The 16,716-nt window shown below is 45.3% G+C and overlaps 1 protein-coding gene across 1 annotated transcript in view; it reads right to left on the bottom strand.

Moving 5' to 3' along the window:
* Positions 1 to 646: 646 nt before the first annotated feature.
* Positions 647 to 16,716, bottom strand: part of LOC140359321 (radixin-like) — a 51,696-nt gene continuing 35,626 nt past the window's right edge. The window contains exons 11-14 of the mRNA XM_072444188.1: positions 16,475 to 16,635; positions 16,308 to 16,400; positions 15,353 to 15,520; positions 647 to 835 (exon numbers count right to left, since the gene is read on the bottom strand). Coding sequence (XP_072300289.1) covers positions 671 to 835; positions 15,353 to 15,520; positions 16,308 to 16,400; positions 16,475 to 16,635 — 587 coding nt within the window. The 3' untranslated portion in view covers positions 647 to 670. The remainder of the gene's footprint in view (positions 836 to 15,352; positions 15,521 to 16,307; positions 16,401 to 16,474; positions 16,636 to 16,716) is intronic.

Here is a 16,716-nt window from a genome sequence, read left to right as displayed (position 1 = left end):
ACATTCATGTACTCCACATTCATGTACACAGCTGATACAGTTCATGTACTCCACATTCATCTACACAGCTGATACAGTTCATGTACTCCACATTCATGTACACAGCTGATACAGTTCATGTACTCCACATTCATTTACTCCACATTCATGTACTCCACATTAATGTACTCCACATTCATGTACACAGCTGATACAGTTCATGCACTCCACATACATGTACACAGCTGATACAGTTCATGTACTCCACATTCATTTACTCCACATTCATGTACTCCACATTCATGTACACAGCTGATACAGTTCATGTACTCAACATTCATGTACACAGCTGATACAGTTCATGAACTGCACATTCATTTACGCCACTTTCATGTACTCCACATTCATGTACACAGCACCGGTCATCACCGCTGACCTCCATGTGGTGTAAAACTTTGAATAGATTAAAAACAGAGAATCCAAGTCACTGCTTTGTGCTTTTTTGGTTAAAAACATATAATTATAAAAACTTTAATGTAATTCCTTTGATTCATATTTTTTACTACATCTACAAATACAAATAACAATGTCATAGTATTCCATTGTACCCTCTGCAGAGCCACGCCCTGAGCGCAGAGACACACGCCGCCATTAAAAAGTGGTCCATAGCTGGAGCTGAGTCACAGGAGAATCACATGGACTCAAACTCATCCACTCTTTGCTTGGTGTTGCCCTGTCGGATCTGCCTCAGCGTCTTGTACTTGTCCCGTCCAGCGCGCACATTCTCAGCGTGGAGCAGGTCGTTGTGCGTCCGTTTGGAGTGGTCCCGGGCCGCCTCCAGGTCTGAGCTCAGGGCCTGAACACCACAGGAGAAATAAGCCACAATCATAAATACAATAGAACAAGATTAAAAGCAAACGCATTTTTTGCAGACTGTACACTAAAGTTCAAGCGGCTGTTCATAAAAAGGACACATATAATGCAAAATAGAACATTTTTGAGCTTTTAACCATGTTATAACTACATCAGAAGAATACCTGCTTGTTTCATTCATCCTCTTCACGAGGAGCTGTTCCTGGCCCAGAAATCACTCACTTTCATAAGTCTATACTATTTCTGCTTTAATACAACCATGACGTGTACGGACTTTAAAAACATAGAAGAGCTATTCTTAATATCCCCCTAATGATGTCACAAGGTGGAACAGAGTTTGGGTTGAAGGCTCAAACATGCCCAGTGTTAATGTGGGCTCAAAGGTGACTGGGTAAAGATGTTAAAACAATAACAACTTCCAGTTTTGAACACTTTCTGTGACTTTTCTTCATCTCCATGTGGGACCACTGCTCTATTTTCTTCTGGAGGGTCCAACCAAGTCTCCTCTGCCTGATAATGAGAGCTCCACCCACATGTGGTCCTTCTGAAGCCAGCTCATTGTGAAGTGTCTCGGCAGCTTGTACGGGCTGGTCTGGAGGTGGAGCTTGTACGAGCTGGTCTGGAGGTGGAGCTTGTATGGGCTGGTCCGGAGGTGGAGCTTGTACGGGCTGGTCTGGAGGTGGAGCTTGTACGGGCTGGTCCGGAGGTGGAGCTTGTACGGGCTGGTCCGGAGGTGGAGCTTGTACGGGCTGGTCCGGAGGTGGAGCTTGTACGGGCTGGTCTGGAGGTGGAGCTTGTACGGGGGTGGAGCTTGTACAGGCTGGTCTGGAGGTGGAGCTTGTACGGGCTGGTCTGGAGGTGGAGCCAGGGCCAGACTTTGCACCGGATCTCAAAATGACCTATCTGCAACTTTTTGTGACGTTATGTCATTCGCCGCTTCTACATGAGCCAAACTCCGACAACAACAAAAAATATAGCCGCAAGCGGCAATGATCGGCCCTCGCCACGCCGCCGCCACGCCGCAAGAGGAGGGGGCGCTAACGCGCCCCAATTGTCCTTTTATTACGCCTACTGCTGAATCTGTGACGCTGTCACATCTTCTCCCCTTTGTTTTACCATCAAAAAGCTATTTTATTTTGAATTCTTGGCAAAATGTGCGGCTTTGCCGCACAGACACCTTGACTCTTTGAATGAAAATGTGGATAACTTTTGATGGTCCTGAAGATGAGTCTCACCAAATTTCAGGTTAATATGTCTAACGCCCTGGGAGGAGTTTGTGAAAGTCTAAAGTGTAAACATGTTCTGGCGATTTCCCCATTGGAATAACATGAAAGGTTTCGGTCATCGTTACGGCAACGCCATAACAATTATGACATGGGTCTCATTGACTTTTTTGATGGGGCCAAAATTGAGTTGTGTGTCAAATTTCATATAATTTCGCAAAACTAAACATTTAACCTCCATATAAAATCTGTAGGGGGCGCTGTGGCGCCAAATGAATTTATTTCACTTCAAGTAGGTTTAGGGCAAAGAGTTTAACAACTGATTCTAATTTGACGCAATTCGGACTTTATCTGCGCAAACGGCAGAAATTTTAAATATGGGAGATTTCTGAAATTCTAGCTACAGTTTGCGGCTTTGCCGCACAGAGACCGTGAGAGGTATCAATGTAATTTGGATGACTTTTGATGTCCCACTCCTCAGTAGCATTTTCACCAAATTTCAGCTTTTTAGGGCCAACGCCCTGGGAGGAGTTCGTAAAAGTACGACGTTTGGAAAAACTCCGAAGTCATGTTTAGCCATTTTTGAAGCAATATGGCCGACATTTGGTTGGGGGGACGGCGTTGCCGTAATAATATTTTTTACTTCTCTTGTCGCCATCTACCTCTGCGCCAAATTTCATGATTCTACGATCAGATTTTTTTTGGGTCATTTCCCATCTCTCAATGCATTTTTGGTACATTTGGTGGCGCTGACGCGCCAATTTTTTTATTTTAGAAAAGGGAAATAGCCAGAATGTAGAGAGGCACGATTTTTAGAGGTGTGCAAATTTTTGTGACTTTTCGTCAATGTTCACTGGGTGAAAAATAGGGGGGTTGGTCCCGAGAAGAAGAAAGAAGAAAGAAGAAAGAATTAAAGCCGCAAGCGGCATCCAACGGCCCTCGCGGGCCGCCGGCCTTCCTACTCTGCGCTTTTGACTTGATAAAGATGGCGCCCTTATTGTGTGTTGAATAAAAAAAGAACTTGACGGACGGCGACACAATTGACATGGCCAATCCAGTGCAAATCAACACAAGTGTCAGTCAAATTTGCTGCGCCGCCGCACAGAGACCGTAGCACTTGGAATAAAAATATGGATAACTTTTGATGCCGCGCTTGTGTAGATGATTTTTCCCAAAGTAAAGCTTGATCGAGCTATTGCCCACGGAGGAGTTTGTTAAAGTGTGAAGCGTAAATGTGAACATTTCAGAGATTTCGCTGTTTTCCCATTTCTGACATATATTTGCGGGTCCGCCACACAGAGATCGTAGCACTTAGAATCAAAATATGGATACGTTTTGATGCCCCGCTTGTGTAGATGATATTCTCCAAATATGAACTTGATCGGACAATCGCCCTAGGAGGAGTTCGTTAAAGTGTGAAGCGTAAAAATGTGGTGATTTGAGCAATTCTATGATTTTCCCATAAGGATAACATGGGATGTTTCTGTCATCGCTACGGTTACGCCGTACAAAATATGACTTTGGCTCTCATACTTTTGTGATCAGGATGGCAAATTAGAATTTTGTTCAAAATATCATGTCATTTGGAAAAACTCTATTGTTTATAGGCCACTCTGAAGGCCAAATTGTCAGAATTCTGGGAAACGTTTGCGGCTCCGTCGCACAGAGACCGTAAAAGCTATCCTTAAAATTTGGATAACTTTAGATGCCCCACTTGTCTAGAGGACGTACACCGATTTTGAGGTTGGTGGGCAAAACGCACTAGGAGGACTTCGTTAAAGTGTAAAACATAAAAATGTGGTAATTCGAGAGATTTAGCGGTTTTCCCATAGGGATAACATGGGAGGTTTATGTCATCGCTACGACTACGCCGTAAAAAATAAGGCATTTGTCTGATTGGCTTTTTTGATCGGGACGCCAAAATAGAATTTTGGGTAAAGTTTAGAACATTTTGGTAAAACTAATTTTTGACCTTCAATGTTAATTTAAAGGTCACTCTGTAGGGGGCGCTATCGCGCCCATTTCAATTTTGTCATCATAAACTGGTCCAAACTAGAAAGTTTAACAACTGATTCAAATTTGGTCCTAATCGGACTGGTTTTGATCAAATGGGAGCAATTTTTAGATCTGCAATATCCCAAAATAAGTTGTCCAACTTTGCGGCTGCGCCGCACACAGACCGTAAAAGGTATCTAAAAAAATTGGATAACTTTAGATGCCCCACTTGTCCAGAGGACGTACGCCGATTTTGAAGTCGGTGGGCAAAACGCCCTAGGAGGAGTTCGTCAAAGTTTGACGTGAACAAAATGGCTAACACAGCGTGTTTTCATTTTCAAAGGAAGATGGTGGCCATAGGGTAAGTCTGGGGGCGTGGCCACAATGATAATTTTTTTTTGTCCTCACGAGAGGAATGCGTGTCCCGAATTTCGTAGCTTTACGACAAAGTTGACCTCGGGGCGTCTCCCATAGGCGCAATGTATTTTGACTTTTGTCGGTGGCGCTGTCGCGGCATCTTTTAACGAAAAAAAAAAATGGCCTAGAAAAAACAAAATTTTTCGCCGATTCTGAATTTTGGGCAAAGTTTGGTGAGTTTTTGAGCATGTTCAGGGGGTCAAATTAGAGCTCAAAGCGCTGAAGAAGAACAAGACGCCCATTCACTCATTGTTGACTTTTTCTGTCATAGCAGGAGTAAGTATGCATGATCCATGCCTTCGGCATGGGCTAGTTCACTGTACTTGCCAGGGGCGACGGGGTACCAAACATGCGGGCTGCGCCCGCATGTTTGGTCAGACAGTTGCAACGCTGCCTTCGGCAGCGTTACGGGAGCAATAGGCCCTCCGCCCTGCTGGGGCTCGGGCCTAACAATATTTTTAGCAAAAACAATATAGCCTTTTCCACTATAACAACAAATTATACATCGTTTGAAAGCTCTAAGCCTTCCCCATGCCGTCATGGGGTGGAATCATCATTACGAGCGCTTACGCGCTCGTCACTCCCTATTCCGTCGGGATGCCCCGCCCACTCCCCATAGACTTCCATTGATTTGAGCAGATACAAGCATGGCCCATGCCTGCGGCATGGATTCTCGCGTACGGGACGATGCCAGGAGGGTTTTTGGAGGAATGCAGCGCTTCGCGCTGCTGTTGTCAACAATTAGTGAATGGGCTACGCCCATTCACTAATTGTTGACTATTTCTGTCATAGCAGGAGTAAGTATGCATGATCCATGCCTTCGGCATGGGCTAGTTCACTGTACTTGCTTCGGCAGCGTTGCGGGAGCAATAGGCCCTCCGCCCTGCTGGGGCTCGGGCCTAATAATATTCCGATGCGAAAACAATGTTTCCCATTTTCCAAATATCATAAACTATACATTTTCGGAAAGCGCTCGCGCTTTCCTACCTCATGGTGTGGGTCCCTGGTCACTGAAGGGTACTTTCGTTAATTTTGAGTGGGCTCCACCCACTTTGTGTTTTTGGCCCTCTATACAGTTATAATGTTGAATTTTTGCATAACATGCTTATATGCACGGAACATGCAAGAGATGGGGAACGTATTCGTGAGCTACTTAGCGCAAATGAGTGCTTTATATGGGGATCCCAATGTAAAGTGCTCGTTTAGTGCGAACTTTTGCACGGGCTTCGCCCGTTTACAACGGTAATGTTCCATTTTCCTACAACTAATTAGTATGCACGGGGCATGCGTGAGTGGAGGAGTGCGTTAGTGAGTGTTTGGAAGTGCGCGAGCGCTTCGCGCTCGATTTCGTGCGCACTACGTGCGCACTTTCGCAGCCGTGCTTCGCACGGCCTTACGAGATTAATAGGCCTCTCGCCAGCTTGTGGCGCTCGGGCCTAACAAGGCTGTGCAGTGTTTGTTTGTTTGTTTGTACAACATTGTGTGTCCACAAGATATTAAAGAAACCGTTCCATTTTTACAGAAATTTTTTTTCTAAATATTGCTGGAGACACGTCTAGTCCATCTACCAAATATGTCCTTAAAAGACTTGGTTTGCATGTGTTTATTACTCTTAGTCAATCAATAATGGCAAATGATTAATTAAAACATCACTTGTAATTAAGGCAATAAGGAGACAACAAGTGACTTTCATAAGTAATGCTACTCAAGCACCATTGAAAGTGTGCATGAGTCTCTGTGTTTCAGTGTCTCTGTGTTTATGTGTCTCTGTGTTTCAGTGTCTCTGTGTTTCAGTGTCTCTGTGTTTCAGTGACTCTGTGTTTCAGTGACTCTGTGTTTCAGTGTCTCTGTGTTTCAGTGTCTGTGTTTCAGTGACTCTGTGTTTCAGTGACTCTGTGTTTCAGTGACTCTGTGTTTCAGAGTCTCTGTGTTTCAGAGTCTCTGTGTTTCAGTGTCTCTGTGTTTATGTGTCTCTGTGTTTCAGTGTCTCTGTGTTTCAGTGACTCTGTGTTTCAGTGTCTCTGTGTTTCAGTGTCTCTGTGTTTCAGTGACTCTGTGTTTCAGTGACTCTGTGTTTCAGAGTCTCTGTGTTTCAGAGTCTCTGTGTTTCAGTGACTCTGTGTTTCAGTGACTCTGTGTTTCAGTGTCTCTGTGTTTCAGTGTCTCTGTGTTTCAGTGACTCTGTGTTTCAGTGACTCTGTGTTTCAGAGTCTCTGTGTTTCAGTGTCTCTGTGTTTCAGTGACTCTGTGTTTATGTGTCTCTGTGTTTCAGTGTCTCTGTGTTTCAGTGTCTCTGTGTTTCAGTGACTCTGTGTTTCAGTGTCTCTGTGTTTCAGAGTCTCTGTGTTTCAGTGTCTCTGTGTTTCAGTGACTCTGTGTTTATGTGTCTCTGTGTTTCAGTGTCTCTGTGTTTCAGTGACTCCGTGTTTCAGTGTCTCTGGGTTTCAGTGTCTCTGTGTTTCAGAGTCTCTGTGTTTCAGTGTCTCTGTGTTTCAGTGTCTCTGTGTTTCAGTGACTCTGTGTTTCAGTGTTTCTGTGTTTCAGTGTCTGTGTTTCAGTGACTCTGTGTTTCAGTGTTTCTGTGTTTCAGAGTCTCTGTGTTTCAGTGACTGTGTTTCAGTGTCTCTGTGTTTCAGTGTCTCTGTGTTTCAGAGTCTCTGTGTTTCAGTGTCTCTGTGTCTCTGTGTTTCAGTGTCTCTGTGTTTGAGTCTCTGTGTTTCAGTGACTCTGTGTTTCAGTGTCTCTGTGTCTCTGTGTTTCAGTGTCTCTGTGTTTCAGTGACTCTGTGTTTCAGTGACTCTGTGTTTCAGTGACTCTGTGTTTCAGTGACTCTGTGTTTCAGTGACTCTGTGTTTCAGAGTCTCTGTGTTTCAGAGTCTCTGTGTTTCAGAGTCTCTGTGTTTCAGTGTCTCTGTGTTTCAGTGTCTCTGTGTTTCAGTGTCTCTGTGTTTCAGTGTCTCTGTGTTTCAGTGACTCTGTGTTTCAGAGTCTCTGTGTTTCAGAGTCTCTTTGTTTCAGTGTCTCTGTGTTTCAGTGACTCTGTTTCAGTGTCTCTGTGTTTCAGAGTCTCTGTGTTTCAGTGACTCTGTGTTTCAGAGTCTCTGTGTTTCAGTGTCTCTGTGTTTCAGTGTCTCTGTGTTTCAGTGACTCTGTGTTTCAGAGTCTCTGTGTTTCAGTGTCTCTGTGTTTCAGTGACTCTGTGTTTATGTGTCTCTGTGTTTCAGTGTCTCTGTGTTTCAGTGACTGTGTTTCAGTGTCTCTGTGTTTCAGTGACTCTGTGTTTCAGAGTCTCTGTGTTTCAGTGTCTCTGTGTTTCAGTGTCTCTGTGTTTCAGTGTCTCTGTGTCTGTGTTTCAGAGTCTCTGTGTTTCAGTGACTCTGTGTTTCAGTGACTCTGTGTTTCAGTGTCTCTGTGTTTCAGTGTCTCTGTGTCTCTGTGTTTCAGTGTCTCTGTGTTTCAGTGTCTCTGTGTTTCAGTGTCTCTGTGTTTCAGTGACTCTGTTTCAGAGTCTCTGTGTTTCAGAGTCTCTGTGTTTCAGTGTCTCTGTGTTTCAGTGTCTCTGTGTTTCAGAGTCTCTGTGTTTCAGTGTCTCTGTATTTCAGTGTCTCTGTGTTTATGTGTCTCTGTGTTTCAGTGTCTCTGTGTTTCAGAGTCTCTGTGTTTCAGTGACTCTGTGTTTCAGAGTCTCTGTGTTTCAGAGTCTCTGTGTTTCAGTGTCTCTGTGTTTCAGTGTCTCTGTGTTTCAGTGACTCTGTGTTTCAGTGACTCTGTGTTTCAGAGTCTCTGTGTTTCAGTGACTCTGTGTTTCAGTGTCTCTGTGTTTCAGAGTCTCTGTGTTTCAGAGTCTCTGTGTTTCAGTGTCTCTGTGTTTCAGTGACTCTGTGTTTCAGTGTCTCTGTGTTTCAGTGTCTCTGTGTTTCAGTGTCTCTGTGTTTCAGTGACTCTGTGTTTCAGTGTCTCTGTGTTTCAGTGACTTTGTGTTTATGTGTCTCTGTGTTTCAGTGTCTCTGTGTTTCAGTGACTCTGGGTTTCAGTGTCTCTGGGTTTCAGTGTCTCTGTGTTTCAGTGACTCTGTGTTTCAGAGTCTCTGTGTTTCAGTGTCTCTGTGTTTCAGTGACTGTGTTTCAGTGTTTCTGTGTTTCAGTGTCTCTGTGTTTCAGTGACTCTGTGTTTCAGTGACTCTGTGTTTCAATGTTTCTGTGTTTCAGAGTCTCTGTGTTTCAGTGACTGTGTTTCAGTGTCTCTGTGTTTCAGTGTCTCTGTGTTTCAGTGTCTCTGTGTCTCAGTGTCTCTGTGTCTCAGTGTTTCAGTCTCTGTGTTTCAGTGACTCTGTGTTTCAGTGTCTCTGTGTCTCTGTGTTTCAGTGTCTCTGTGTTTATGTGTCTGTGTTTCAGTGTCTCTGTGTTTCAGTGACTCTGTGTTTCAGAGTCTCTGTGTTTCAGTGACTGTGTTTCAGTGTCTCTGTGTTTCAGTGTCTCTTTGTTTCAGTGTCTCTTTGTTTCAGTGTCTCTGTGTTTCAGTCTCTGTGTTTCAGTGACTCTGTGTTTCAGTGTCTCTGTGTCTCTGTGTTCCAGTGACTCTGTGTTTCAGTGTCTCTGTGTTTCAGTGTCTGTGTTTCAGTGACTCTGTGTTTCAGTGTCTCTGTGTTTCAGTGTCTCTGTGTTTCAGTGTCTGTGTTTCAGTGTCTCTGTGTTTCAGTGACTCTGTGTTTCAGAGTCTCTGTGTTTCAGTGTCTCTGTGTTTCAGTCTCTGTGTTTCAGTGACTCTGTGTTTCAGTGTCTCTGTGTCTCTGTGTTCCAGTGACTGTGTTTCAGTGTCTCTGTGTTTCAGTGTCTCTGTGTTTCAGTGACTCTGTGTTTCAGTGTCTCTGTGTTTCAGTGACTCTGTGTTTCAGTGTCTCTGTGTTTCAGTGTCTCTGTGTTTCAGTGTCTCTGTGTTTCAGTGTCTCTGTGTTTCAGTGTCTCTGTGTTTCAGTGTCTCTGTGTTTCAGTGACTCTGTGTTTCAGAGTCTCTGTGTTTCAGTGTCTCTGTGTTTCAGTGACTGTGTTTCAGTGTCTCTGTGTTTCAGAGTCTCTGTGTTTCAGTGTCTCTGTGTTTCAGTGTCTCTGTGTTTCAGTGACTCTGTGTTTATGTGTCTCTGTGTTTGTGTCTCTGTGTTTCAGTGACTCTGTGTTTCAGTGACTCTGTGTTTCAGTGACTCTGTGTTTCAGAGTCTCTGTGTTTCAGAGTCTCTGTGTTTCAGTGTCTCTGTGTTTCAGTGACTCTGTGTTTCAGTGTTTCTGTGTTTCAGAGTCTCTGTGTTTCAGTGACTCTGTGTTTATGTGTCTCTGTGTTTATGTGTCTCTGTGTTTCAGTGTCTCTGTGTTTCAGTGTCTCTGTGTTTCAGTGACTCTGTGTTTCAGTGACTCTGTGTTTCTGTGTTTCAGTGTCTCTGTGTTTCAGTGTCTCTGTGTTTCAGTGTCTCTGTGTTTCAGTGTCTCTGTGTTTCAGAGTCTCTGTGTTTCAGTGACTCTGTGTTTCAGTGTCTCTGTGTGTCTGTGTTTCAGTGTCTCTGTGTTTCAGTGTCTCTGTGTTTCAGAGTCTCTGTGTTTCAGAGTCTCTGTGTTTCAGTGTTTCAGTGTCTCTGTGTTTCAGTGTCTCTGTGTTTCAGTGACTCTGTGTTACAGAGTCTCTGTGTTTCAGTGTCTCTGTGTTTCAGTGTCTCTGTGTTTCAGTGACTCTGTGTTTATGTGTCTCTGTGTTTCAGTGTCTCTGTGTTTCAGTGTCTCTGTGTTTCAGTGACTCTGTGTTTCAGTGACTCTGTGTTTCAGAGTCTCTGTGTTTCAGTGTCTCTGTGTTTCAGTGTCTGTGTTTCAGAGTCTCTGTGTTTCAGTGACTGTGTTTCAGAGTCTCTGTGTTTCAGAGTCTCTGTGTTTCAGAGTCTCTGTGTTTCAGAGTCTCTGTGTTTCAGTGTCTCTGTGTTTCAGTGACTCTGTGTTTCAGTGACTCTGTGTTTCAGTGTCTCTGTGTCTCTGTGTTTCAGTGTCTCTGTGTTTCAGTGACTCTGTGTTTCAGTGACTCTGTGTTTCAGAGTCTCTGTGTTTCAGAGTCTCTGTGTTTCAGAGTCTCTGTTTCAGTGTCTCTGTGTTTCAGTGACTCTGTGTTTCAGAGTCTCTGTGTTTCAGTGACTCTTTGTTTATGTGACTCTGTGTTTATGTGTCTCTGTGTTTCAGTGTCTCTGTGTTTCAGTGACTCTGTGTTTCAGTGTCTCTGTGTTTCAGTGTCTCTGTGTTTCAGTGTCTCTGTGTTTCAGTGTCTCTGTGTTTCAGTGACTCTGTGTTTCAGTGTTTCTGTGTTTCAGAGTCTCTGTGTTTCAGTGACTCTGTGTTTCAGTGTCTCTGTGTTTCAGTGTCTCTGTGTTTCAGAGTCTCTGTGTTTCAGAGTCTCTGTGTTTCAGTGACTCTGTGTTTCAGTGTCTCTGTGTTTCAGTGTCTCTGTGTTTCAGTGTCTCTGTTTCAGTGACTCTGTGTTTCAGTGTCTCTGTGTTTCAGTGACTCTGTGTTTCAGTGTCTCTGTGTTTCAGTGTCTCTGTGTTTCAGTGACTGTGTTTCAGTGTCTCTGTGTTTCAGTGTCTCTGTGTTTCAGTGACTGTGTTTCAGTGTCTCTGTGTATCAGAGTCTCTGTGTTTCAGTGTCTCTGTGTTTCAGTGACTCTGTGTTTATGTGTCTCTGTGTTTCAGTGTCTCTGTGTTTCAGTGACTCTGTGTTTCAGTGTCTTTGTGTTTCAGTGTCTCTGTGTTTCAGTGACTCCGTGTTTCAGTGTCTCTGTGTTTCAGTGTCTCTGTGTTTCAGTGTCTCTGTGTTTCAGTGTCTCTGTGTTTCAGTGACTCTGTGTTTATGTGTCTCTGTGTTTCAGTGTCTCTGTGTTTCAGTGACTCTGTGTTTCAGTGACTCTGTGTTTCAGAGTCTCTGTGTTTCAGTGTCTCTGTGTTTCAGTGTCTCTGTGTTTCAGTGTCTCTGTGTTTCAGAGTCTCTGTGTTTCAGAGTCTCTGTGTTTCAGTGACTCTGTGTTTCAGTGTATCTGTGTCTCTGTGTTTCAGTGTATCTGTGTTTCAGTGACTCTGTGTTTCAGTGACTCTGTGTTTCAGTGACTCTGTGTTTCAGAGTCTCTGTGTTTCAGAGTCTCTGTTTCGGTGTCTCTGTGTTTCAGTGACTCTGTGTTTCAGTGACTCTGTGTTTCAGAGTCTCTGTGTTTCAGTGACTCTGTGTTTCAGTGTCTCTGTGTTTCAGATTCTCTGTGTTTCAGAGTCTGTGTTTCAGTGTCTCTGTGTTTCAGTGTCTCTGTGTTTCAGTGTCTCTGTGTTTCAGTGTCTCTGTGTTTCAGTGTCTCTGTGTTTCAGTGTCTCTGTGTTTCAGTGACTCTGTGTTTCAGTGTCTCTGTGTTTCAGTGACTCTGTGTTTCAGTGTCTTTGGGTTTCAGTGTCTCTGTGTTTCAGTGACTCTGTGTTTCAGAGTCTCTGTGTTTCAGTGTCTCTGTGTTTCAGTGACTCTGTATTTCAGTGTTTCTGTGTTTCAGAGTCTCTGTGTTTCAGTGACTCTGTGTTTCAGTGTCTCTGTGTTTCAGTGTCTCTGTGTTTCAGTGTCTCTGTGTTTCAGTGTCTCTGTTTCAGTGTCTCTGTGCTTCAGTGTCTCTGTGCTTCAGTGTCTCTGTGTCTCTGTGTTTCAGTGTCTCTGTGTTTCAGTGTCTCTGTGTTTCAGTGTCTCTGTGTTTCAGTGTCTCTGTGCTTCAGTGTCTCTGTGCTTCAGTGTTTCAGTGTCTCTGTGTTTCAGTGTCTCTGTGTTTCAGTGTCTCTGTGTTTCAGTGTCTCTGTGTTTCAGTGTCTCTGTGTTTCAGTGTCTCTGTGTTTCAGTGTCTCTGTGTTTCAGTGACTCTGTTTCAGAGTCTCTGTGTTTCAGAGTCTCTGTGTTTCAGTGTCTCTGTGTTTCAGTGTCTCTGTGTTTCAGAGTCTCTGTGTTTCAGTGTCTCTGTGTTTCAGTGTCTCTGTGTTTCAGTGACTGTGTTTCAGTGTCTCTGTGTTTCAGTGTCTCTGTGTTTCAGTGACTCTGTGTTTCAGTGTCTATGTGTTTCAGTGACTCTGTGTTTCAGTGTCTCTGTGTTTCAGTGTCTCTGTGTTTCAGTGACTCTGTGTTTCAGTCTCTCTGTGTTTCAGTGTCTCTGTGTTTCAGTGACTCTGTGTTTCAGTGTCTCTGTGTTTCAGTGTCTCTGTGTCTCTGTGTCTCTGTGTTTCAGTGTCTCTGTGTCTCTGTGTCTCTGTGTCTCTGTGTCTCTGTGTCTCTGTGTTTCAGTGTCTCTGTGTCTCTGTGTCTCTGTGTTTCAGTGTCTCTGTGTCTCTGTGTTTCAGTGTCTCTGTGTCTGTGTTTCAGTGTCTCTGTGTCTCTGTGTCTCTGTGTCTCAGTGTCTCTGTGTTTCAGTGTCTCTGTGTCTCTGTGTTTCAGTGTCTCTGTGTCTCTGTGTTTCAGTGTCTCTGTGTCTGTGTTTCAGTGTCTCTGTGTCTCAGTGTCTCTGTGTTTCAGTGTCTCTGTGTTTCTGTGTTTAAGTGTCTCTGTGTCTCTGTGTCTCTGTGTTTCAGTGTCTCTGTGTCTCTGTGTTTCAGTGTCTCTGTGTCTCTGTGTCTATGTGTTTCAGTGTCTCTGTGTCTCTGTGTCTATGTGTTTCAGTGTCTCTGTGTCTCTGTGTTTCAGTGTCTCTGTGTCTCTGTGTCTCTGTGTTTCAGTGTCTCTGTGTCTCTGTGTCTGTTTTTCAGTGTCTCTGTGTCTCTGTGTTTCAGTGTCTCTGTGTCTCTGTGTCTCTGTGTCTCTGTGTTTCAGTGTCTCTGTGTCTCTGTGTCTCTGTGTCTCTGTGTCTCTGTGTCTGTGTTTCAGTGTCTCTGTGTCTCAGTGTCTCTGTGTTTCAGTGTCTCTGTGTTTCTGTGTTTAAGTGTCTCTGTGTCTCTGTGTCTCTGTGTTTCAGTGTCTCTGTGTCTCTGTGTTTCAGTGTCTCTGTGTCTCTGTGTCTATGTGTTTCAGTGTCTCTGTGTCTCTGTGTCTATGTGTTTCAGTGTCTCTGTGTCTCTGTGTTTCAGTGTCTCTGTGTCTCTGTGTCTCTGTGTTTCAGTGTCTCTGTGTCTCTGTGTCTCTGTGTTTCAGTGTCTCTGTGTCTCTGTGTCTCTGTGTCTCTGTGTCTCTGTGTTTCAGTGTCTCTGTGTCTCTGTGTCTCTGTGTCTCTGTGTCTCTGTGTCTCTGTGTTCAGATTTACAGTCTTGTGGTTAAGTGTGACATCTAGTGGTAAAATACTATTCTGCTTCAGAACAAAACATAAAACATAGTATTTTTAAGCAAAATATATTTATGCCAAAGCCAAAAAAGTGTATTTAATTAGCCCAAAATACACGTACTTGTTTAAAGGAAGTATATGCATAGTAAGCAGACCTTCTTAACCTCTTTGTCCCTGTTATAGTTGTGTGTTTTCGGGGCAGTTGAAGTCTCCGTCGCCCCCTGCTGTCTCTGGGAGGAAACTAGCTTTGCAACATTTGCCGACATCGACCTGAAAACAACTCTCCAGAGAAACCTTTTTTACAGGTGTGACAATGTAAAATGTTTTATTTGTGATGATACAGCGACTCTGAGTGTGAGAGTGTTGTGACACTGGAAGCATGGCAGGCGTCTGAGCAGAGTTTGAACCATGAACCTTTCGGTTGGGGGACAGTGCTGTAACCACTGAGCTACTGCTGCCCCCTGGAGGTCCAGGAGAGGAGGAGGAAGACCATTTTGGCTCCATTTGAAATCATGGTTGAATTATTTGAGCTTGTTTTCCAAAGAGAAATAAGAGATATCTACATGAGCTCCATCTTAAGTGCAGCTCTACCTGCACACGTGCTGCTCTAACTGCACACGTGCTGCTCTAACTGCACACGTGCAGCTCTACCTGCACACGTGCTGCTCTAACTGCACACGTGCAGCTCTACCTGCACACGTGCAGCTCTACCTGCACACGTGCTGCTCTAACTGCACACGTGCAGCTCTACCTGCACACGTGCTGCTCTAACTGCACACGTGCAGCTCTACCTGCACACGTGCAGCTCTACCTGCACACGTGCTGCTCTAACTGCACACGTGCAGCTCTACCTGCACACGTGCTGCTCTAACTGCACACGTGCAGCTCTAACTGCACACGTGCAGCTCTACCTGCACACGTGCAGCTCTAACTGCACACGTGCAGCTCTACCTGCACACGTGCTGCTCTACCTGCACACGTGCAGCTCTAACTGCACACGTGCAGCTCTACCTGCACACGTGCTGCTCTAACTGCACACGTGCAGCTCTAACTGCACACGTGCAGCTCTACCTGCACACGTGCAGCTCTACCTGCACACGTGCTGCTCTAACTGCACACGTGCAGCTCTACCTGCACACGTGCTGCTCTAACTGCACACGTGCAGCTCTAACTGCACACGTGCAGCTCTAACTGCACACGTGCAGCTCTACCTGCACACGTGCAGCTCTACCTGCACACGTGCAGCTCTACCTGCACACGTGCAGCTCTACCTGCACACGTGCAGCTCTACCTGCACACGTGCAGCTCTACCTGCACACGTGCTGCTCTACCTGCACACGTGCAGCTCTAACTGCACACGTGCAGCTCTACCTGCACACGTGCTGCTCTAACTGCACACGTGCAGCTCTACCTGCACACGTGCAGCTCTACCTGCACACGTGCAGCTCTAACTGCACACGTGCTGCTCTACCTGCACACGTGCAGCTCTACCTGCACACGTGCTGCTCTACCTGCACACGTGCAGCTCTAACTGCACACGTGCAGCTCTAACTGCACATGTGCAGCTCGTGTACCTGCAGCTCCCTCTTCCTGCGTCGCTCCCTCTGGCCCTCTGTCTGCTTGTCACTGCCCTCACTAGGGGCCCCTTCGCTGGGCTCCTGGCCGGGCTCCGGGGCTGGTGGAGCCACAGCTGCCTTCAGCTCCTCCCGGGTCTTCTCCAGGTCCTCCTGAGCGGACAGCGCCTGCACAGACACAAGCACTTTTCTCATTCTGAACTGAATCAGTTGTTGACACTTCAACATGAAGATGTTTTTTCTTCACAGCAGCAAACACAGAGGAGCAGCTCATTCTCAATGTTTGGACGTTTCTTCTGTCACAGACTCTGCAGATGCAGTTTAAAGAGTGAAGACAGAAACCAGGCGTGTGGCTCTTCCATTAAAGGAGAAGCATTAGTCTTAACGCCCTGATTCTGCTGCTGTGTGTCCAGCCTGAGCGGCGTAAACACTAAACAGGAGGTTTTACTCTGGCTTTTCCCAAAGTGACAGTCACTTTTTCTCAGAATTTGATTGGATAAAGATTCACATTGCTTTTCTACCAGGCTCATGGGCCAGACAAAGTATCATATGTATATATATATATATATATATATATATATATATATATATATATATGTATGTTTGGGGGTCACTGCCCCGAGTGCTCCGGTCACTACAGGCATTGTAACTCTAGCCCACTGATGCCTTCACGCTCCAGGCCTTCTCCAGCTCTTCCCACGTAGGGTGAGGAAGAGTACATATTTAGACTAATATTAATATAACATAATTCTGAACAAAAGATAGTGTTTTTAGACAAAACAATTGTTGAAAACCATTTGACATAATTGGCTGATTGCCAGGACGGGCGTCGCCCCATCGCCCTTAATGGACCTGCCACCACTGGTGTGTAATATCAGATTGCACTGATATTGGTTTAAAACTGTTAAAAGAAACTGCTCAGCCCTAATATCCTGATGATCACGTGTGAAGTGACCTTGTGCTGCCACTCGGACGCCTCGTCCTCCTTCTTCCTCTTGGCCTCCTCCAGAAGAGCGATCTTTGCGGTGAACTCTGCGAGCTCTGCGGCCTGCAGCAGACAACCTCATTAACATCATGTCTTCACTACATCCTACTCTGGCCACCAGGGGGCGACAGTGTTACCAGCTGCTCCTGGCTCTTCTTCTGGTCCGCAGCCTGTTGAGCCAGCGCCGCCTTCGCCTCCTCCGCCGCCTGTTTGTCTCGCTCCAGCCGCTGAGCCTCTTCTGCAGCTCTGACCCGCTCATGCTCCAACTGCAGCGCCCGACGAGTCTGTTCCTCCAGCTCTGCACACACACACAGACACACACACAGACACACACACAGACACACACACAGACACACACACAGACACACACACAGACACA

This window comes from Eucyclogobius newberryi, unplaced genomic scaffold (assembly GCF_026437365.1).
Source record: "Eucyclogobius newberryi isolate DKJ021-1_F unplaced genomic scaffold, fEucNew1.0.hap1 SCAF_14, whole genome shotgun sequence".
Taxonomy (NCBI): domain Eukaryota; kingdom Metazoa; phylum Chordata; class Actinopteri; order Gobiiformes; family Gobiidae; genus Eucyclogobius; species Eucyclogobius newberryi.
This window is presented reverse-complemented; position numbering and strand designations above follow the sequence as displayed.